The sequence below is a fragment of the Sinocyclocheilus grahami genome, unplaced genomic scaffold, assembly GCF_001515645.1.
Source record: "Sinocyclocheilus grahami isolate Dianchi unplaced genomic scaffold, SAMN03320097.WGS_v1.1 scaffold714.1, whole genome shotgun sequence".
In the NCBI taxonomy this organism is placed as follows: Eukaryota; Metazoa; Chordata; class Actinopteri; order Cypriniformes; family Cyprinidae; genus Sinocyclocheilus; species Sinocyclocheilus grahami.
Window position 1 is genome coordinate 369,817 of NW_015505893.1, and position 23,548 is coordinate 393,364.

Consider the following 23,548-nt stretch of genomic DNA (forward strand, 5'->3'; position numbering starts at 1 on the left):
GTATTTATATACATAATAAATATACACAGCACACACATAAACAAAAACGTTTATTTTGGATGTGATTAATCGCGATTAAACGTTTGACAGCACTAATATAGTCAGTATGGCAAATAATAATAGTATGTGAAACAGTGGAAATGCTAAATGTTTCAATGGTGAGCTGTAAAAAAAAGACACCTGATGTCTTATGAATCAATAAATCAATCAATAAATAATAAAAAGCATTAAAATAGCTGAAGGTGCAGCTATGCTATAAGGAATAAAATATTAAATGTAATTTAATGGAGAAATGTTTTGAAATGTTCGTGACAATGTTATTGGAAAATATAAGATTTTTAACTAGTTGCGGTCCCTTTAAATAGAATTCTTTCAAAATAGGTTCGAAAAACAAGAGGCAGGTCAACCAGCGTCAGCGAGGGATGCGTCATGGCGTCACTTCCTGCACCAATTGGCAGTTGCTGTTGCCGGAGCGCCATGTTGGTTCAAACAAAAGAAACAACTCCATTGCCTTCATAACAGTTCGTGACAGGCTGGAACGCAATGGCGGAATATAACCTGCTTCTCAGCTTCTCATAAGCCGGAGATTTTCATAATGCCTTTGTAAGTATCTCGCCGGAGTTTGAAGGCGAGCGGGATCAAAGCAAACGCGAGGTCTTGGGCCTTATGTCACGAATCGGTCGCAAACGCGACACGTTTATCAAAACATTAAACGATGCTGTTTAGTTGTTGAACTAGTTTACATTGCGTTCATTTCGATATTAACTTGCCGTTATGCAGCAGGTAATGAGATAAAATGATCAACAGGCCATCAGATGTAGAAATCGGGCTCATAGTAAGCACGCTGGTTTGTATGTTTAGACTTTAAATCTGTATCATTCAGTGGCTGCTGAACTTTGTTTAGATATGTAACTTAGTGCATGTATAGATGTAGTTCAGTGACTTCATACTAATACCCTTCAAGGGGGCGTTCACACGAGACGCGTTCTAGCGAAGCGCAGCCGAACGCAACAAAAGCGTTTATAAAAGCTGAACTAGCCTATGTTTATCATGATATGGCGGACGCGGATTGCGCGCGATCCTAAGAAAAACAGCGAGGCTTAACACACAAACAACAGAAGCATTCAAATATTACGCTTCATGTGTGAACGCCCCAAAGACAACGGTCACACAGTCTTTGTTATTCAAAATATGTGTCCTATTTTCTGCACTTAGAAGTCTCCTAGAAGAATGTCTCCTCCAAACTGAGTTTTGAATATAGAAATCAAAACAAATGGGGTTCTATATCCTCTTGCAAAGTATTAAAGAATGAATAGTGTGTGTAAAGCATGGTCAGGTGTTTGAATGCTGAATTTTCATAACATTCCAGTAATTTATAATAATAATAATTTTGAGCTCGACAGAGATGTGAACGGCTCCTGTGATCACGTTGTGTTTCTGTTGAGTCTGACCATTCATGTTTGACCTTTTCACAGTCCAATTACCAGCCAGGTGCAAACAGCCCAGCAGACCCCAAAGCATTATGGGATCACGTCTCCTATCAGCTTGGCACTACCTAAAGAGGCCGATCTGGTTCTCGCGCGGAAGCTGACCGAGACGCTCCGACCTTTCGGCGTCTTTGAGGAGGAGCTGGAGCTGCAGCGGAGGTAAATGAGAGACTATTCACTAAGGCTGGGTAAAAAAAATATATATCGATATCTCGATTTTAATCGATTCTCACTTTTACCGAATGATATCGATCTTAAATCCCAAGAATCGATTAGTCTAACCTGTTTTCAGTTAATGGACGGAACATTGACGGGCACCTCCTATCCAATATATCACAATAAGCATTGTGCTTTGGTACTTTTAATATGAAAAAGTCTCAGATTTCAAATTCTGCCTATTGTATTGCAGTATTTAAACAATAAATGCAGTTTTGGTGGTGTTTAATGTGAAGTGACAGATCGCTGTAGCGCCTCAGTTCAATAAAAGCGGCAACACGTACGTACACGTGAACTGATCATCTCCTCCAAAATAAACATGACTAAACATCCGAAGGTGAGCTAACAGAAAGAGTACAACTTTACAATCCGTAGCCGGCCTCATGTAATCGTTCAATGAGTGTTTGAACCGCGCAAAGACGTCAATATAACGGCTTGTACACAGTATGTCACATAACGTCACATTTACCTCCAAAAAAACACAGTCGGTGACCATAAACTCATTAGTCGGCTAGAAAAATAAACTAGAGAGAGGAGCATTTTGGTAAATATATGCACCATTTAATATATTCAATATCATTTTTACTGTTTTTCAATGTTTAATTTATGTATATATTTTTAAAGCCACCATTTAAATGTTTATATATATATATTAAAAAAAACGAATTGAAGTAGAAATATTATTATGTAATTGTAACTTTTATTATAAAAACTTAATTAAGTGTAATTTAAGCAGTTGTGTAGCCTAAAAAAAAATCAGTCAGTTTTAACCTTCAATATTATAGTAATGTAGTACCAACTGACTCTCATGTATATATTACAGCATTAGTTAAGAATTTTTTTCCTTGAGAAAATTTGGCGTGTATACCTGATATATATCCAAAATAATCGGTATTGAATCGAATCAAATCGCAAGCTTGGGAATGAGAATCGAATTGTGAAATTTGTGTCAAAACCCAGCCCTACTGTAAATCACACATCTATGTGGTTTATGCATTTTGAGACTTGGATTGTGTTTGAGATCATCAGCTGGCTCGTTACTGTTACTTTTAATGAACACAAAGTTCATCAAATCCATTTCTTTGGTTTTCCCACCAAATTGATGTCACTTCCCAGAGGATTATGTGACTAAGCATTGATTCAGTGACTAAGCGTTGAGTCAGTGATGACGTTACTCAATTAACAATGAACTTTAACTGAAAAATTGACTGTTATTGTCCTAATGCATTATTGACTAACTATTTTCCGGGTTGACACTGTAAAGCTGCTTTGACACAATCTGCGCTATATAAATAAAGGTGACTTCACTTTTGTTAAAGTTTTTACAAAAGTGTAAAATAATTTAAAAACAATTAAAATTTGGCAATCGTAACAGCATTCCCAAGAAAGCATGTTTTGTTTGAAACTTTACAAAAAAGGACTAAATGAAGAAACAAATAGGATATTTTTTTATTTTACCAGGTGGTATTAGAAGTTACCACAGCACCCAGGAACCATAATGGCAACATGCACTGAAATCAAAGTAGTAAAATTATTTAGCACTGACATCTACACTGCTGTTCAAAAGTTTGGGGTCAGTAATTTTATCATTGAAAAAAGAAAAAAATAACAAGGATACATTTTGCTCAAAAGTGACAGCAAAGACATATTATAGTGTTACAAAAAATATATATTTGAAATAAATGCTGTTCTATTGAACTTTTAAAGAAATATTAAACATTCATCAAAGATTGTTGTTAAAAATGTATCTCAAAATGTTGTTTTCACAAAAATATTAAGCAGTATAACTGTTTTCAGCAATGATTATAATAAATTATTATTCTTGACATGTGACACTGAAGACTGGAGTAATGGCTGCTTTAAAATTTTAAAATCTATTAAAACAGAGAAGTTATTTTATAAAAATTATTTAAAGGTGGGGTATGTATTTTTTTCAAAAACGCTTTAGAAAACTGAGTCGGGCCGAGTACCAAAACAAACTTGTAGCCAATCAGCAGTAAGGGGCGTGTCTACTCATGATGTGGAGGAGAGAGCGCTCAGTGCACAGGACGGATATTAGCCGAGCCGAGCGACAGAAAGATAGAGATGGCGGAGGAAAACGTCTGCGGAACAAAAGAAGGCTAACGATAAGGCAAGAAGTAGGACCCGTGTAAATATCGGATCAGCTTTCCAGCGCTGGAGAGAACTTGAGGAGCGGAAGGCCTGCGATCGGACGCCGAGGTTGCTTTGTTTCTTCTCGATAGATGAGTAACACCGTGTCTACACCGGATGCGACAGTTGTCGTGTCGCGCCGCAATAGCTAAAGTCGGTCTACACTGGACGTTAGGGCTGTGTATCACCAGCAAAGTCACGATACGATACGTATCACGATACAGAGGCCACGATACGTATCACGATACATGACTGCACTGAATTTCACCTCAGCAGAATTTAGAAAAACAGCTGTTTATTAAACACTGTTTACTATAGTGCCATTTCTAACTATTGGCAGAGCAGCAGCTGAGCTCTGCATTATGAAGGGCCTCCATAATTGTACCACAGTACAATATAGGTAATTGCATGTGTTTCATGTTTACATTGTGCACTCCCCACCAGGTACGATATTCTGATTGTTTGCATCTTGTTTTTAAGCCCATAAATAATAATGTACTTGTTCTAATAAATGTATATTGTAATGTACTCATTCTAATATATTTAAAAAATAATTTACATTGCTGGTAGGTTATCATTGCACAAATTAACACACTCTCTACAATAAAAAAAAAATAAATTAGAAGAGTTCTAAACTAACGCGCTGTCTTGACTGTATCTAACGCGCACACGTTCAAGGCTGATTTATACTCGACGTGTCCAAGTTCGCTTTGAGTGCACGCGACGTCATTTCGCTTGGCAGTGTGCACAACATTTTTTTTTTGTAACTTTCCGCGCAGCTCCGCTTCCGAAGATGTACGAGTTCAAAGCGACTCTAGCCGAACGTGCACGTCTGTGCCAGCATTTGTGTGAAACAAGCAGTTTGGTGCAAAATTAGAAGAGTTCTAAACTAACGCGCTGTCTTGACTGTATCTAACGCACACACGCTCAAGGCTGATTTATACTCGACGTGTCCAAGTTCGCTTTGAGTGCACGCGACGTCGTTTCGTTTGGCAGTGTGCACAACATTTTTTTTTTGTAACTTTCCGCGCAGCTCCGCTTCCGAAGATGTACGAGTTCAAAGCGACTCTAGCCGAACGTGCACGTCTGTGCCAGCATTTGTGTGAAACAAGCAGTTTGGTGCAGTCACACACACAGATCACGTTGCACAGCCTCTCTCTCTCTCTCTAAATGAACAGTTGATGAATCACACTTTTCTGAGAATAGAATATAGAAGTGGAGATTGCTAAACTGCAAGCTAACCGCTGTTTTCAGAAAGCAAGTGCGTTTATCTTCAGTGGGGAGAGAGCGTGTACACAGGGTTGCCAGGTTGACAAAGCTAAATAACACGTTTAGCAGATATTTCCGTATTGCGCAAGTGTGAAGCTCTGTTTCGGGGATTACGTCTCTTTATATCAGGCAACCCAGTTGTGTTCCTCTGCGGCTAGATTAAACCTTGTTGTAGCCTATATATGCTCTATTAATTCTTTTTTAGAAACCTTGCACTTTTCTACTCCATTTTAAACGTTGTAAAATTTTAAACAAATTAAGAGCGGTCCGCTGCTGCACACGTGCCATAATATTGATACAGGGCCAGCTGTATCGATACTCGTATCGTCAAATCTCTGTGACGATACATCGTCGTATCGATATTTTGAACACAGCACTACTGGACGTGACAAAGCAACCGCTGAAAATCTTTTGAAATGTGTCAATGCGTCATAAATGGAACACACCAGCAGTTTTCTGTCGGGGATTTGTCGTGTTGTGCCACATATAGCGTAGACAGCATCACTGATTATAATGAGTTCTATAGTATTTTGTCGCGCTGCTCGCGTCCGGTGTAGACATGGTGTAACATTGGTTTTGCTTTGTTTCACAGAACTAATCGTTGCCTAGGTTTCGTACGTATGTGTAGGGCGGAGCTATCAAAATAGGGGCGACACCCTTTTGGAATAGGGGCGTGTTTGTTTTGGTGATTTGAAATATCAACATTGGCTACCAGAAATCACTTACCCCACCTTTTCCATAAATGTGTACAACATACTCTTGACCCAGCTTTAGTCTTCATCGTATTGCTTTTGTTTTGAGATGTTTCTTTTGCCCACAGAATCCTAGTGCTTGGGAAGCTAAATACGTTGGTTAAGGTGTGGATCCGTGAAGTCAGTGAAGTTAAGGTATCTTATTGGCCTTTTAATTATTATATACATGCATAAACTTCTGAATAACTGCTCACAGATACTAACTGTTATATATTTTCATATAATCACAGAATATTCCAGCATCAGTGATTGATAATGTTGGTGGAAAAATCTTCACGTTTGGATCCTACAGACTTGGCGTTCATACCAAGGGTACGTGTTATACACTAGTTCTCGATAGATTGATACGTGTACTTCACATAGTCTCTGTGTGTCTGCAATATCTCATTCACTAACCTAATTGTGTAGGTGCTGATATTGATGCTCTCTGCGTTGTGCCCCGTCATGTGGAGAGATCAGACTTCTTCTCCTCGTTCTATGAGAAATTAAAGGAGCAGGAGGAAGTCAAAGACCTGAGGGTATGCTGCTTTTTGTGTGTGGTGTACATGTACAGTGTACATCTTCCCTGCAATATCTGAGGCTTAATGATTGATTTTTGCTTTTGCCTTTGCCTTCTAGGCGGTGGAGGAAGCATTTGTACCAGTGATAAAGCTGTCTTTTGATGGCATTGAGGTAATTAAAAAAAAAAATGTTCAAACCTCTACAGTTAATCCAAAATGCCGCTGCAAGATTAATCTTTAATGAGCCGAAAAGAACACATGTCACACTGGCTACCAGTACACCAGTCACACCTTTTTATTTGCACTGGCTACCAGTAGCTGCTCGCATTAAATTCAAGGCATTAATGTTTGCCTACAAAACCACCACTGGCTCTGCACCCATTTACGTAAATTCATTATGCGTTCTGCAAGTGAACGCCATATTATTGAGCCATCTCAAAGAGGCACAAAACACTTTCACAGACTTTTTCATTAAATGTTCCCTCCTGGTGGAATGACCTGCCTAACTCAATCCGAGCAGCTGAGTCCTTACCTATCTTCAAGAAACGACTAAAAACACATCTGTTCCACCTTTATTTGACCCTCTAACTCTAGCACTTTCTATTCTATTTTAATTCTACTTTATCTACATTCATCTTCAATTTTTTTATTTAAAAAACAACAAAACACTAGCTTTCTATTTTTTTCTATTCTATCTACTTGTTTTTCTTTGTGTGTGTGTGTGTGTATAAAAAAAAAAATATATATATTTATTTATTAGGGGTGTACGATATAATCGTCTGCAATAATATTGTAATTGTTGTTTTAACGATGTGCGATTTGACATTATCGAGTATTTTGCAAAAACCATTCAAAACATCCCTACAGAGCGCACGCATACATTACGTGAAGTCTAGACTAGTGCACGTGCGCATTTAGTGTGTTTTCTTTCACTGCATGATTCAGTCTATTAAAATGCATTTAGAATGATCACAAATTCAAGACATGATGGCAGAAAATTTATATATTTATACCACTTCATATAGTTATTCAATTTCATACGAAGAGTGCCGTTTTTCTTGATTACAAATGTGACATTGAATTCAAATAAACAAGAAGTTAATTAAGAGACTTGCGTTTTAGATACCATATTGCTTGTTTTTGCTCTATTTCGCCAACAAAAATCATTCCGAATACAGCCACAGCGCTGTTTTGTGTCTCTGAGCAACATGACGGTGTTTCGTTCTTGAGTGAATCAACCGTTTAAATGATTAGGTTCAATCACAATGACTCACTTATTAACAGTGATTTGCTGCCACCTGCTGGTGGTTTTAATGACAAATTTCGGCTTTTTCTTTTCTTTTTTTTTGGATTTTTTTCATGTTTTAAATCATTTCAAATATCAGTATTCACCGTTTTGTTTAATATATCAAAACATTATTTATGCATCTGTAATTGCAGGTTAATTGCATTCATGTCTTGCATTGTGAGACACAAAATACATGCCTTAAATATAAAGGAATAGTTCATGCCAAAATTGCTATTTATTCCCCCTTAATGTCGTTTTAAGTATTATTTTTTTGTAATATGTTGATTGTAGATTGACATACTATTTGCCCGACTGGCACTACAAACCATTCCAGAGAACCTGGATTTGCGAGATGATGGCTTGCTAAAGAACCTTGACATTCGCTGCATCCGGAGTTTGAACGGTAGCTAATTGGTCATAATTGATGTTGGGGCTGTGTATTGACATTTTCAGAATTGATTCTGATTCACAAGATCTTGATTTTGATTCAGTATCAATTTGTTTGGATATATATCATGTCAGTTTATCTAAAGAAAATCAATCTCTCAACAAATCTGTACACTATACAGGGAACCCCGTCAGTTGGTACATTAACTTATTTTAAAGGGTAATTAAAGAGTCCAACAAATTCTATTGCTGTGCATTTTTAGATATAATAAACACTCAAAAGCGTTGCATACAAACATTTAAATTGCTCAAAAGGCAGTTTTTAATAAACTTTAATGTAATTGTTTCTACCCTAATTTATTATTGAAATACAAACATTTAAATTATATCTAATATTGGTTTTTATGACAGATTAATTTAAACACAATATATGAGAGGTCCTTTGCAGGTTAACTAAAAATTAAATTTTATAATGTAAGCTGGAGCAATTTTAGCAAAATCTTTTTTTTTTATTATTGCTAACTAATGAGATATGAACATTGAATGGCTTTCCTGAGGTAAAATGTAGTCTTAGATGATATTGTTTACAAACTGATTTAATGACGTCTTTCCGCAGGATATCTAATATTGGTTTTTATGACAGATTAATTTAAACACAATATATGAGAGGTCCTTTGCAGGTTAACTAAAAATTTAATTTTATAATGTAAGCTGGAGCAATTTTAGCAAAATCTTTTTTTTATTATTGCTAACTAATGAGATATGAACATTGAATGGCTTTCCTGAGGTAAAATGCAGTCTTAGATGATATTGTTTACAAACTGATTTAATGACGTCTTTCCGCAGTTGAAACAATTATTGAGCGATTTCACAAAACATGATAGATGGAACACCTGATGTTCATTCATGTTTATTTTGTGCTATAACTAATAGTAAAGAGGAAGAGATGAGGATTGTTTGCATTTTGCAAAAAAAACTTGACCGTTTCGAAGCTGAGACTTTTCTGTGTCAAAAGTAGTAATTCGCAAAGCTTATTGTGATTTATTTGTTGGACTGCACTACAAGTAATGTTTAGTAAACCACGCATCAACAGAAAACAGCAGAGACTAAAAGATTGATCTTGGAATTTAAGAATCCGTATCAGTTCATCAAAATGAAGGTTGATTAAAGTCGATTAACTGATGTTGTCAACCCAGCCCCAAATTTTGTTTGCTTGTTTAAGTTTTCCCCTGGTAATCTTAATTTATGTACTTTTTTTTTTTTTTTTCTCATTCTGCTGACTTACAGGTTGCAGAGTTACTGATGAAATTCTTCACCTGCATTCTGCTGACTTGCAGGTTGCAGAGTTACTGATGAAATTCTTCACCTGGTGCCCAACATAGAGAATTTCAGACTGACTCTAAGAGCCATCAAAATGTGGGCCAAACGTGAGTAGTTGCTTGTGTGTCAGCTTTGCATTTACTCTGTTTGTGGAACAAGTCACAGCTGGTCTTATGTGAAAACAAACCCCACCGTGACCTTAAATGACCTGTTGTGTTTGTGGGTATTAGTGCAGTCAATGAAAAGCAATACCGCAGCATTGTGCCTCAGGAGATTCGTTTGGCTTGCATTTGCTGCCTAACAACCAGTACGTGCTCATGTTTGCACTTTATTGAAAAACAATCGATCCTTGCTTGCCATTTGGCTTTTGTAAATGCTTCATTTACCCTTAGTCAGGATGTGAAATTGAAAAAAAAAAATGACAGGGCCGTTCATTTATGTGGTTGATTCGGAGTTTTACAGAAATTAAGAAATAAATGACATTATTTGAATCTCTTACAGGTCATAATATCTACTCAAATATTCTGGGTTTTCTGGGGGGCGTATCGTGGGCCATGTTGGTTGCAAGAACCTGCCAGCTCTACCCCAATGCTGTGGCATCCACACTGGTCCATAAGTTCTTCTTGGTTTTCTCAAAGTGGTGAGTTTTTCAAACTGCCCTCGACACCACTGGTTTGAAGTCAATGAGATAACAGAGAATATGAATACAAACGTCTGGTCTTTGTTTTCAGAGACCCATTCTCTTTAGATTCATTTATTAGTTCTTTTTCTTCCTGGCTGGTGTTTTTTTTAGGGAATGGCCAAACCCAGTCCTTCTGAAGCAACCTGAAGACTGTAATCTCAACCTCCCAGTCTGGGATCCCAGGGTACTTATTCATTGATTTATTTGGCTGTTTATTTGTTTTGTGTTGTAAGGCTATGATATTAAAATATATTTTGAGAGCATTCAGTGTTTTTATTGCCAACAAAACATTTAAACCAAAACATCCATTCTTGCCAAGAAAATTTCAGGTTAGAAGTTAAAATAATCAAGGCATAGCAATTTTCAAATATCTGTATATATCAGTAAATAACAATTTTCACCTATGTATAATTTAAAATCTATGTAGGGAGAATTTAAAACGTACATAGAATTGGGAAAGTGACTTGTGGAAATTAATCAGACTTCCAATGACATTTCCGATATTTGAGGTTACAAGATTAAGCACTTTAGTAATAAGTGATAAATCAAGCAATGTTTTGAGAGCACCAAACATTAAGATTAAGAGACTTTTAAAATGCCTTGATTACTTGCTTAAAGGGTTAGTTCACCCAAAAATGAAAATTAGCCCATAAATTACTCATCCTCAAGTCATCCTAGGTGTATATGACTTTCTTCTTTCAGACGAATCTAGTCAGAGTTATATTAAAAATTGTCTTTGATCTTTCAAGCTGTTTAATGCCACTCAGCGGGTGTTGCATGCATCAGTCCAAAAGAAGTTAAATAAAAAGCGCCCATCCATAAAAAAAAAAGTGTCTCACACGGCTCCGGGGGGTGAACAAAGGCCTCCTGTAGCGAATCGATGCGTTTTTGTGAGAAAAATATCCATATTCAAAATCTAATGATCACTTAAATGTAGCTTGCACACGGAAGCAGTTCTGGGCGGATGACGTATGAGGTCAGCTTTGCGCATGCGCCGCTCAGAAGTGACGAACGCGGTAGCGCAGGGGAGAGATCAAAACAAAACAAAGGTCACTTATTAGAAGTACAAAACGAGGATTTGTAAAGAAGAATGTCGGAGGATTTCGATATAAGCCAAGAGGAGACTGGTTTTCCTTTGCTAAAGTAAGGAAATTTTGCTTCCTTTGTTCCAAACGTTGGTTTTCACAAGACTCATGCGCAACGCTGAACTCACACATCATCAGCCCGGAACTGCTTCTGGGTATAACTGTTGGCGAAGCTATATTAAAGTGATCATTACATTTTGAATATGGATATTTTTCTTACAAAAACGCATCGATTCGCTACAGAAGGCCTTTGTCACCCCCCCGGAGCCGTGTGAGACATTTTTTAAAATTTTTATGGATGGGTGCTTTTTATTTAACGTCTTTTGGACTGATGCATGCAACACCCGCTGAGTGGCATTAAACAGCTTGAAAGATCAAAGACAATTTTTAGTATAACTCCGACTGGATTCGTCTGAAAGAATAAAGTCATATACACCTAGGATGACTTGAGGGCAGAGTAATTTATGGACTAATTTTCATTTTTGGGTGAACTAACCCTTTAAGTCTCGATATAGGTAACGAGTACAAAACTGATAGTTAGGAAATGTATTAAACTAATAAGAATCACATTAAAGTCATCACAATATTCATTATATTTCAGTAATTTTATATGAAAATAATATTGAATGTATCGTAAATGTTCAGAATATTGCTTTCTTATTTTGCTGTCATACAAACATTTTCATTAGACATAAATCTTATTCAAGCTTTCTGCACAGACCTCTATAGACACCACATTTAATATGTATTTTTCTAAAAGGTACAATGATTTTCCTGTGCGGTCTCAGTTAGATTATTCACCTTAGGCTATGTTAATGAATTGTGATCAGTTAGGAAATGTATTAAACTAATAAGAATCACATTAAAGTCATCACAATATTCATTATTTCAGTAATTTTATATGAAAATAATATTGAATGTATCGTAAATGTTCAGAATATTGCTTTCTTATTTTGCTGTCATACAAACATTTTCATTAGACATAAATCTTATTCAAGCTTTGTGCACAGACCTCTATAGACACCACATTTAGTATGTATTTTTCTAAAAGGTACAATGATTTTCCTGTGCGGTCTCAGTTAGATTATTCACCTTAGGCTATGTTAATGAATTGTGATTTATTGCACTGCTAATGTTGTTTTTTCTTCTTCTTTTTCCTCCTAGGTAACCCCCAGTGACCGGTACCACCTCATGCCAATCATCACACCAGCTTACCCTCAACAAAACTCCACTTACAATGTGTCCGCTTCTACTCGGGCCATCATGGTGGAAGAGTTCAAGCGGGGTCAGTCTCAGTTCTGAAGATCCCTAGAAATATTCTCCTAGAATAATGAAAATAATAATTTCAAAAATGTAATGTCAAAATTTTCAAACATGCATGACTTACTTTCTGCAGTGTAACACAAAATAAAACATTTTACATTGTTCACCTTGAATTTTTCAAAACGGAAATATTACACGTGTTTGACTCGCATTTCAATTGTTTAACTCCTCACAGGTCTTGCAATCACGGATGAAATATTGCAGAATAAAGCAGATTGGTCCAAACTATTTGAAGCACCAAACTTCTTTCAGAAATACAAGTATGTATTAAGCTGCATATCCTGTTGGACACTCATGGTGAGATTTAATCATTTCAATAAAGATTTATTTCTCAAAGCTGCACCCACGCACATTCATAGCCCTTTCACAAATATTATTTTATGTAATCCGTGTCATCAGTTTGAAATAAAAGCATTTTGCTTACTATCAGTTTATGCATATGGAGTAAAACACAATGGCTTTTATGGTACGTCAACATTTTTGACAATTAAAATGTGTAAACGTTACGATTGTAGAGCATGCCTGAAATGTAAGCAACTTTTTTTTAGAGATGGTTAAAGTTATATTTTTAAAAGGTAGGTATTTTAAGTTTTAAATGCTTTTCTATTGAAAAAAAAAGTTTTTACTGGTTTTCTTGTCTTATATTAATTTGTATACAATTCAAAAATAAAATGTTTTAGTTCACAATTTGTACAATGTATTTCTTGTTAGTCTGTGTTTACATAGTGTTTATTTTGTTTTCTATTTCCATCAATGTTTAGCATTTAGTCTGTCTGTGTTTTTTATTTTTAATTAGTGTGGTGTGAAGTAATGGCTTAAAGTCAATATCTCAGTCAAAAGAAACATGAAAGAAATAAGACTTTTGGATATTTTTAATGGTTAATAGAGGTCTAAAGCCGCACATTGCTTTTTTCCAGTCAACAGTTTTTTTGTTAGTGGGGGTTTTAGTGGGTCAAACTTTAACCAATTTTAGCTCATTTGAACCTGTCTGAAAACACTGTACAACAATCTTCTCACCCCACATGAGAATGCAGCGACAGTTCATTATGGTGCTCAAAATTCATAATCACCATTATTTCTTCCTTAAAGACAATGTAGCAATTAGCTGGTTTCAAAGAAGAAATCAAATGTGATTGATTTGCAGTAGCGCATTCTGTTCTGTCTGAGACAAGCCCCTAATGTGTAATCAGAGTGGGGAAAATGTCCAAAGTGTGTTGTCTTGCAGAAAAATACAAAGGATAAAATGTTAACATTTGAATCTAACGTTATTAACTTTTAATTTGCAAAATACAGAATATCTTGCTTTTGCTTTGGTCTCTTTATTTATTTGAGATATGAGATGTTCCACAGAAAATCATATTTTTTTTAAACAATATAACGCTGAAAGTTTGTGCATGACCATCTATTCAAATAACAAGTAACTTGTATTGAGTCACTTTTATAGGACAAAGTTAAGCAGTTATGCTTTAAATAAATGTATTTTGTAAAGTTTTAGTGGGAATCACGATGGGCTAGTTAACCCCAAAATGCAAATTTTGTCATGTACTTACCGTCAAGTTGTTTCAAACCTCTATGATTTTCTCTCTTCTGTTGAACACAAGATATTTTGAAGAATGTCGGTAACCAAACAGTTGCTGGTAGCCATTGACTTCCATACTATGGAAGCATTTTTCAAAATATCTTTGCTTTTTAAGAGAAGAAAGAAATGTATAGAGGTTTGGACAACTCGAGGTGTGACTAAATGACAACATTTTCATTTTTGGGTGAACTATCCCATTAAGAACATTATTTTTCAGCTTGATTGATATACGTGATCAGCATTTAGATCTTTTCGTGTTTCTGATCTACTGTAAAAGATGCTGTTAACGTGTGAAGTGTGTTCTTGGCTGGATATGAGTGATCCCTGCTGTGTTGAGTGAAGATATATTTGTCTTTGGAGAGAAGTGTAATGGTACAGTGTCAGTGATATCGGGGCGGGGCGGCCCTGTAGGTTTTGCCGGGTTTGGTTGAACAACTCTTCGTCTAAAGGATGTAATGGCATTGTTCTGTCTTTTATGTCCCAAGGCATTATATAGTGTTGCTAGCAAGCGCACAGGCAGAGAAGCAGCACTTAGAGTGGTGAGTACAGCACTGTCACACACTTTATCGGACCGATGTTCTGCTCATGTCCCCTGCATCTGTTTAAAAATGTTGCGGACTAGGACTAAATATGCTGTTTTTCTTACAGGGTGGGCCTCGTGGAATCGAAGATCCGAATCCTGGTGGGAAACCTGGAGAAGAATGAGTTTATCACACTCGCTCATGTGAATCCACAGTCATTCCCGGGACCAAAAGAGGGAACTGACAAGTGAGTTTCAGATGCTTTTGTCCTTTCTTTTATTGAGCTTTAACAAAGGCCTGAAACCGACCTAAGAAAGGAAGGGATGGCAATAGGAATTCTCTTTACTCGCTCTTTTCGTTTGTGTACAAACAGGGAGGAGTTCAGCACAATGTGGGTAATAGGTATCGTGTTCAAAAAAATGGAAGGATCAGAAAATCTTAACGTGGACCTGACGTTTGACATCCAGACCTTCACAGACACGGGTACGATTTGGTTCATCTTGGCAAGAGAACACACAGGAAGTGTTGGCATTGCTTTTGTTCTCTGGATGTTTGCTAGTATTGTGCTATGACTAAAAAACTGCTCTCAGTAATCAATGTGTGTTCTCTGAATGGCTGTAGTTTACCGGCAGGCGATCTCTAGTAAAATGTTTGAGCAAGATATGAAAATCACAGCCATGCATGTGAAGAGGAAACAACTGCAACAACTACTGCCCAAAATGGCCATTCAGAGGAGCAAGAGAAAGGCAAGTGCTCATCTGTTACTTTGCAAATATGCTGAACAATCGTTTCAAAATGTAGAACAAAATGCATTTGCTTAGAAATTTAGTTTTTTATACGTTTTTGGAAAACAAGTTTATATGACAAGAGATTTCAAGTATTAAATTGTGACCATGGACCACAAAACCAGTCTTAAGTAGCGCAGGTATGATTGTGGCAAGGGCCAAAAATCATTAGGATATTACGTAAAGATCATGTGCCATGAAGATAGTTTGTACGTTTCCTACCGTAAATATATCAAGACTTCATGTTTTGATTAGTAATACGCATTGCTAAGGACTTTATTTGGACAACTTTAAAGGCGATAACAAACCATACATCAATGGAAAGCTTACTTATTCAGCTTTCAGATTATGTATAAATATCAATTTTGAACAATTTACACTTAAGAGGTGTCTAGAATGATGTCTTGCAAATAATTTTCAAAATTGTTTTTGAAATTTTTTTTTTTAAAGGTTTTTGAAGTTTTGTCGTTTGACATCCTGAAATGTATTGACCTTGACACAAACAGTTGAAGGGCTACACAAGTTTTTTTTTAGCTTCCATGTTTTGTGACTTTGATTTAGGGGCCATTTACACAACAACGTTTTCAGCCAAAAACGGGAAACTTTTTATGCGTTTTGCCTGTTTGTTTACACGACAACGGCGTTTTGGGGACTGAAAACGCATATTTTGAAAAATGGGTTTCAAAGTGCAAGTTTTTGAAAACGGCACCGTTATCGTTTCCGTGTAAACACCCAAATATGGGAATCTTTGAAAACGGTGACGTCATGCGAGTGCACAGTACGTGTTAGGTATGTAGACATGCGCAGTACATGTCGATTTTAAAGGCAAGAGTGAACAAACATACACAACAATGGCGGAGTATATGGTACTGTTGTTGCTGCTCAAGAGTTTGCTAACGCTGCTTTAGCAAAATGTGGATTTACTTCACCAATATTACAACCAACAGCGGAGACGCGTCATATACAACATAAAATCGTCACTTCTCTACAGGTACGGTTTACTAGCAAGGTGACAGTGCCAACTACTGGCCTGGCATACGTAGCACAGCGTTTTTGGCCGTTTTCGTAGATATGTGTAAATGCAAATCATTTTGAAAACATTGTCGTGTGTACGTGAAACTTTTTAAAAACGCAAGGGAAAAACGTTCCTGTTTTTGACTACATCGTTGTTGTGTAAACGTAGCCTTAGTAGGCCAAGCCTCACTGCCTGTTTTTAAAATACTATTTAAAATGTTATGCTAGATTCTTTACTCTAGGACACCTTTTTGACTCCAATACAATATTTGAAGGCCCCCCTATATTTGCTATATAGATATTTCCTCTAGTGTTTTATGATTTTCTGCTTGTTTCCAAACTTTTGTTAACAAACTTGGACAGTTGACATTTAATTAACCACATTTCATTGTTTGATTATATAGAATATTCTGTATGTCCTTCAAAAACCAAACAAACAAAAAGCAGTAGTTATTGATGGAAAGATGATCTCAGTTCATTATGAATTTTAGTTTTTAGCATTTTATTGTTTTCTTTCTTAATATTTAAATACTTTCTGTGGCTCGGTTTAGGACCAGTGTTTTAAATGCTTTATTTTTTTTATTTTACCTTTAATTTGAAATACATTATCTCAAAGTTTTATTGATATTTAGACATTTTGTTATTGTAGTGACTAGTAACGTCGATAATGAGACCTTTCTCACTCAGTAGTGACCTACTAATGCTATTTGTGAACTTTTTTTTTTTTTTTTTCTTCTCTCTCTGTTTTCCTGTAGCTTTCATCTGATGGTCTTCGTGCGATGAATGATGGCAGTCTCGATCTATCAGTTGACAGTGACAACAGCATGTCAGTGCCGTCCCCCACGGGCCTTTCAGCTGCCAAGGTCGCCCGTGCCTCCAGCCCTCAGGGGTAAAACATCAAACCATTTTCACCTGGTCACCTGTTGCCCTAATGTTATTTGCTTAACTTTCTGTGACTCATATCTTTTGGGAATACTGGTACACATTACCAGTTAATGGGGAAGTCGTGGCCTAATGGTTAGAGAGCTGGACTCGTAACCCGAAGGTTGTGGGTTCGAGTCTCGTACCGGCAGGGATTGTAGGTGGGGGGAGTGAATGTACAGCGCTCTCTCCCACCTTCAACACCACGACTGAGGTGCCCTTGAGCAAGGCACCGAACCCCCAACTGCTCCCCGGGTGCCGCAGCAAAACAAAAGGCTGCTCACTGCTCTGGGTGTGTGTTCACGGTGTGTGTGTGTGTGTGCACTTTGGATGGGATAAATGCAGAGCACTAATTCCGAGTATGGGTCACCATACTTGGCCACATGTCACTTTCACTTTACTTCACATGCCTTTTTTTCCTCCCCTCCTCTCTCTCTGACTGTAGCTCCACTGGGACTGCCACAAACACCTCAGATTTGCAGGGAAAAACAGACACTTCAAGAGGAAGCACGCTCTTGGCAGGTGGTATGTCTACTGGGGTCATTAAGTCACTTTAAAGTAGATATTTTCATTTTGATAGAATAATCTCTTGCCTCATTGTTCCAAACTTGTATGACTTTCTGTTGCACAGAACACAAAAAGATATGTTTTGAAGGATGTTAATGCTGCTTTTTCCCAAAAGATTTATTTTATGAAAGTCATCCTGATCTCTTTTTTCCTTATTACTTCAACCGATATTTTCTTACGACAGAAGTGTGACATGGCAAATGAAAAGTGACTTAAGTGTCACAATGGAAAAGAACAGCATGAACATTCTTCAAAATGTTTCCTTTTGTGTTCCACCGAAAAAAAGAGTTATATGGGTTTGGAACACCATGAAGGTGAGTGAATGATGACGGACTTCTCATTTTTGGGATTTTAAAAATAACTTTAAAGTGCATTTAATTTGTGTTTATGTTTTTAGTGCTACTTAATGCTAATACTGATTTTGTTTTACAATCATTGCAGTGGACGCCACTAAGCCAGATAATGTTGGGACTTCCAGCAGCAATGCCCCGCGAAAGGGTGCAGCTTCACTAAAGCAGCCCGCCTCACCCGTTCAGCATGACTCGGAGAAGAAAGCCAAAGTGGACAGTGTACAACAGAACGCTCATCCCAGTCCATGTTTATCTGCTGGCCCTGCTGGACCTGCCTCACCCCTTGAGAATGAGATGTCCAAGAAAGCCAAAGTAGAGGAGGTAAAAGACAACAATGTCAAGCCAAATGTTTTTTTTTTTTTTAAGCTTTATTTTCAGCATTGTGTATTGTATTTTGTATTGTACACCTTATTCAATCCAATCATTAACATTACATATAAAGTGTGGACAGTGTCTAAAAAGTGTAATTAAATCCTACTCTTCCAGCTCTCAACCCCAGAAGCAAAGTCCTCAGGTGAAACTGATGGCCGTGTAGCTGTGGATCCAGCGGTAATGGCTATTTGTTCTTACTTTTTGTTGCAAAAGTGCCAAAATGTTTCTTCTTTGCATCCGTCCAAGGGCTCCAGACTAACATTTGAGAGCAGTGGCACCAGCGCCACTAAGTTCTGCAGATGGTGGCGCCAGGAGCAGATTTGGTAGCGCTGGGGGTGGTGTGTGGGAGTATTAAAATATAGATCATTTAATCATAAAATTACTATTGTTTTGCATTAATAAGTGCAGTTACTAATAATATTACATGTTCATTTCTTGTTTATTTTCCTTTTGTTTATTGTTTATACAGATTTGACAGTAAAGCACTAAGCTTGAGTTAAGATGCATACAAAATTTACTTTTATTAACAACAGTTACGGGTGCAAAATCTAATTTTTATATAGAAAATGTATATATTCCACTCTTATTCTTATTAAATGTACCATTAATCTTCTAGTACATGGAACTGACCGACTTCAGTGATTGTGTGATTTAGTAGCAAACTGAAGAAAAGTTTTTCAAGGCACTTTGTGACTTTTTTTTACTTCATACATAAAGTGTAAAATTCTGACAAAATCTGATTTCTTGATGATTTGAAGTTTTATAATAGTGATTTTATCATTTCAAAATATAGAGGAAAAAGTAGAAATGAATGACTAATAAGCCAATAAGTGCTCCTCTGCTGCCGTCTACTGGTTATAATTGTGATTTGATGTTTTTTTTATTTATTTTTTTTATTTGACATAAGTGTTTGTTTACCACAAAGTATATTTTGGTCATCCCATTAAAAATAACATTCAAACTGGATCATTTTAGAGCTTTAAAGTGCTGGAAATAGTTGTGAAATGCTTGAAAGTCATTGAAAAGTGCTTGAATTTCTCTCTTAAAAGGTTGTACAAACCCTGAAATGAATGATGTAATGCATTCGACTATTTCTAAAACAACACCATGGTTACAGTTAGCGTTACTGCTTCTGGTTTCCTGACGTACGTCAGTGCTGTTTATAACAGAGAATTCTGTGCAGAATTTGAATGATTCTCACAGCAACCTTATCATTGTGCGGCGAATTCAAACACTTCTCACTGGATCTCGCAGCACTGTTGCATCTGTGCAGTAACAACAGTGTCGCAAAATCAACTTTGGCTTCCGAGTAAAGCTGTTCTGAGCTCGGACAAGTTTGTTTGCGTCAAGATGCGCAGCTGAAACGTAGCGCGGTTTAGTTTCGCTGTTGTTTTGTTTGCCGTTTGATGTTTTTCAAATGCAAAAGAAATGGCAGCACTTATGAGTTGGACAATGCGGTGGTCGCGCCAGTGCGACCACTCACAAAAATTAGTCGCACCGGCAGAAAAAATGGTCGCAAAATGCGACTATTTGGTCGCAGTCTGGAGCCCTGCGTCCCCTGAACTCGAAGAGGCAGTAATCTTCATTGTTCATCGCCCAATTTCAGTGTTTTTGTCATGATTGTTGCATTATTATTTTTTTCCAGCCGAGCGTTGAAGTGGTTCCTTCAGAGGGTGAATCTAAAACTGAGACAGAATTAACGGTAAACCAATGCTGAAAAAGGGTATGCTAGTTATAATGATAAATGGAGGGTATATGTGAGAAGGCAAAATGCTGACGTTGTTTCCTGTCATTCTCAGGTGGTGGACACAGCAGAGGAGATGCCACCCGCCCAGGTAAGGACATGATCATTTGATTAATGCACAGTAATCTTTATCCTATTCAGGCACAAGTCAATTTTCTGTTCTCACTGAAAGCTTACCAACCAACCAAAACAATTCCTAATCTCTATCGTTTTAATAAAACATCTTTTATTTTAAGCAGCACAACTGTTTTCAACATTGATAAATAAGAAGAAATGTTTCATGAGCACCAAATAAGAAGTATAAAACGGATTGTTCCGGTCCTTGATTCTGATTGGCTGAGCCACGTTCGAAGCTGTTGTAAATTACACTACGAACACACACCTTTGTTTACGTTTGCGTGTTGCTCGGCAACCACTTTGTTGCAACCACAACTGTTTCTGAGGAACTACATTGTTTGCTGGAAGAATACTGTTTGTATTAATATCAATACACTTGATTTGCTTTATTAAACCTTTCTACGTATATGGAATAACCGTTTTATAAAAGCAATAAGCCCCGTGAAGCCGTGGTTTACAGTGAATTTATAACCGCTTCGCGTCCTGCCTAACAACAACGCCCCTTAGCTGTTATAAATTCACTGTAAACCACGGCTTCACGGGGCTTATTGCTTTATATTAGAACGATTTCTGAAGAATCATGTGACACTGAAGACTGGAGTAATGATGATGAAAAATCAGCTTTTAATTACGGTTTAAAATATTATAGAAAAGTTACTTTAAATTGTGATATCTCTCGATATTACTGTTTTTACTGTATTTTTGATTAAGTGCAGCCTTGGTTGGCTTCATGGCTTTTCAAAAACAAAACATCTTACAGACTAAATATTTGAGTAGTAGCTAATTATGATTTCAAGAGCTTTTAACATCAAGAGCTTTTTGTTACATCAGTGTTTGAAGGACTGATGTTAGGCTTTAATATATAATTGTGTATTAAGTTTATTCCAAATATCATTCATTTGATAATAAATGTTGTATTTGAAATAGTCTTTAGTAGAGCTGAATGGAAATTTCTATCAAAATGGACAATGAATAAATGTATGGTGTCCATTACATAGGATTAATGTATTTTCAGTTGTGGAAAGCAATCTACAAAAAACAAACCAACATATTTTCACAAATAAAAGTCTACATTGTTGCAAAGAGAAATCACTGTGATTGGTTTATTTGTATTGTCTTATTGATTATAATATATTTTGAATAATAATAATTAAAAAAAAAAATTCTCAGTCAACCTCCAAACTAAAAAAAAAAAAAAAATTGTGATAGCTGTTGGTTAAACAAATTAACTATACAGGGAAGCTACACTAGGAAGAGTGTGTTCTGGAAAATGTATTTTACGTTTTTTGGTTGGGATGTGTGTTTACACAATTTTACACAAGCCAGGCCCATTATATATAGGTCCAAACAATGGTCTGATTTTTTTTCTCTCAAGTTTTTACTGTTTAGATTTAGCTGAAATGACCCAACTATACTTTAAATAGATACATATACTTTTTTTTTACTTGATAGAGTTCGTCATATTCAAATTTGAAGGCTAATTTTCAGACAAAAGTAATAATAATAATAATAATACCGGTAATAATTTTTATTTATATAGCGCCTTTCCAAAACCCAAGGTCACTTTACAAGTCAGGTTTAAGGAACAGAAACCGATAGACATCAAAAACAGAACGCATAGCAATAGCTGAGAGTAATATACAGAGACCACTTACAAAGTTAGATTAGAGATACATGAGAATGTAGATAAACATCCGTAACGGTACAATTTACAGACTGCGAGCTGAAGAGTGAAAAGTCGTCTTCTCTAATCAGTTTCAGTATGCCCTGATATAGGTGTTGCGGAAAGAAATCTATGGAAAACAAAACACAAATGAAGGAACACTTTTATTTAGGTAATTAAGTCATATTCTACTTATATTGACATCAAAAACAGAACGCATAGAAATAGCTGAGAGTAATATACAGAGACCACTTACAAAGTTAGATTAGAGATACATGAGAATGTAGATAAACATCCGTAACGGTACAATTTACAGACTGCGAGCTGAAGAGTGAAAAGTCTTCTTCTCTAATCAGTTTCAGTATGCCCTGATATAGGTGTTGCGGAAAGAAATCTATGGAAAACAAAACACAAATGAAGGAACACTTTTATTTAGGTAATTAAGTCATATTCTACTTATATTCTGGGGTGAATTTAGTTCCAATGAATTTTCTGTTGATTGCCCAGGGCCGTGCAACGTAAATCTTAATGTCTTATTGCAGTCACAGCTTGTTCAAACAGAAACTCTTATCATAGAAGAGATGATTTATTAGTTTGTATCACTTGGTTAGGACACGCTCACGATTATTCCCATTCATTGTATAGCGTGAAAAGCGCTATACAAATAAACTTGAATTGAATTGAATTCGTCTCATCAATCTGATGATCTGTCTTATGTTCCGCAGAAAACACCCAACGCTGATCTGTCGGATGTCCCGATGCTCCCGGCCAACCCCATCCCCGTGGTCAAGAACTCTATCAAGCTGAGACTCAGCAGGTAGAAGCGACTCGATCTTTGGCCAATCTCGTACTGGGGAGGTGAAATCCCTTCGTTTCCTGTCCATGTGCAACACGGCTCTCCACAAGAGGGCAGCTCTGTTCTTCCACAAACTTCCCTGTGCCCTCTCCCTCCCTACAATGCAAAAATAGAGATGTCATACCCAAAAACTTCAATGTGATTTAATGTGTTTGTGTGATTTGGTGATTCTTATCACATCCTTCTGTTTTGACCTAAAAGACGCTTTATGCATTTCCCAAATCAGTAAAGAGGCATGTAATTATATTCCAGGGTACCGTTGGTCTGTTGGAGACCAATCCACCACATTGTACAGAGCTGAAGGTGTAGACGAGCATCAAAGCGTGCTCAGTAGGTGGAGATGCATTGAATCCGCGTGAACTAATGACCGTACTAATCTGACACGGAAAATTCACTAGCTAGCTCATCCAGATGATTCTAGCTCACTAATGCAGCTGTAATTGAACCAAATCAGTCTCAGATTAGTGTAAACACCATCGTTTCGCTCCGCCGTCTTCGCGGGGCATTAATTATGGGTGTTATTAGAAGTGGAGTAGCTCGTATTCCCAGCATGCTCTGAGGAGACCAGTGCTGGCCGTTCATTTAGGATTGTTTTGCCA

General features: G+C 36.9%; 1 protein-coding gene across 4 annotated transcripts; it reads left to right on the top strand.

Moving 5' to 3' along the window:
- Positions 1 to 420: 420 nt before the first annotated feature.
- On the top strand, positions 421 to 23,163 carry papola (poly(A) polymerase alpha). 4 transcript variants are annotated; one of them, XM_016244320.1, is made up of 23 exons: positions 421 to 603; positions 1,476 to 1,646; positions 5,944 to 6,010; positions 6,106 to 6,187; positions 6,284 to 6,393; positions 6,494 to 6,547; positions 7,955 to 8,066; positions 9,388 to 9,477; positions 9,872 to 10,010; positions 10,164 to 10,236; positions 12,302 to 12,422; positions 12,636 to 12,720; positions 14,525 to 14,578; positions 14,688 to 14,807; positions 14,934 to 15,043; positions 15,182 to 15,306; positions 17,115 to 17,248; positions 17,726 to 17,805; positions 18,280 to 18,518; positions 18,684 to 18,746; positions 20,215 to 20,271; positions 20,369 to 20,404; positions 22,819 to 23,163. In XM_016244320.1, exons 1-23 carry the CDS (start codon positions 596 to 598, stop codon positions 22,912 to 22,914), a joined length of 2,226 nt encoding a protein of 741 aa, XP_016099806.1. In that variant the 5' UTR covers positions 421 to 595; the 3' UTR covers positions 22,915 to 23,163. The 4 variants fall into 4 exon arrangements, with proteins under 4 accessions (XP_016099806.1, XP_016099808.1, XP_016099807.1 ...); XM_016244322.1 differs by having other exon boundaries at positions 18,289 to 18,518; XM_016244321.1 differs by having other exon boundaries at positions 17,726 to 17,802.
- Positions 23,164 to 23,548: the final 385 nt, after the last annotated feature.

Excerpts from the sequence above, each read along its gene's own strand:
- papola (XM_016244320.1), top strand. Across the intron at positions 1,647-5,943 it reads GAGCTGGAGCTGCAGCGGAG|AATCCTAGTGCTTGGGAAGC; the intron begins GTAAATGAGAGA and ends TTTTGCCCACAG. Across the intron at positions 18,519-18,683 it reads AGAAAGCCAAAGTAGAGGAG|CTCTCAACCCCAGAAGCAAA; the intron begins GTAAAAGACAAC and ends CTACTCTTCCAG.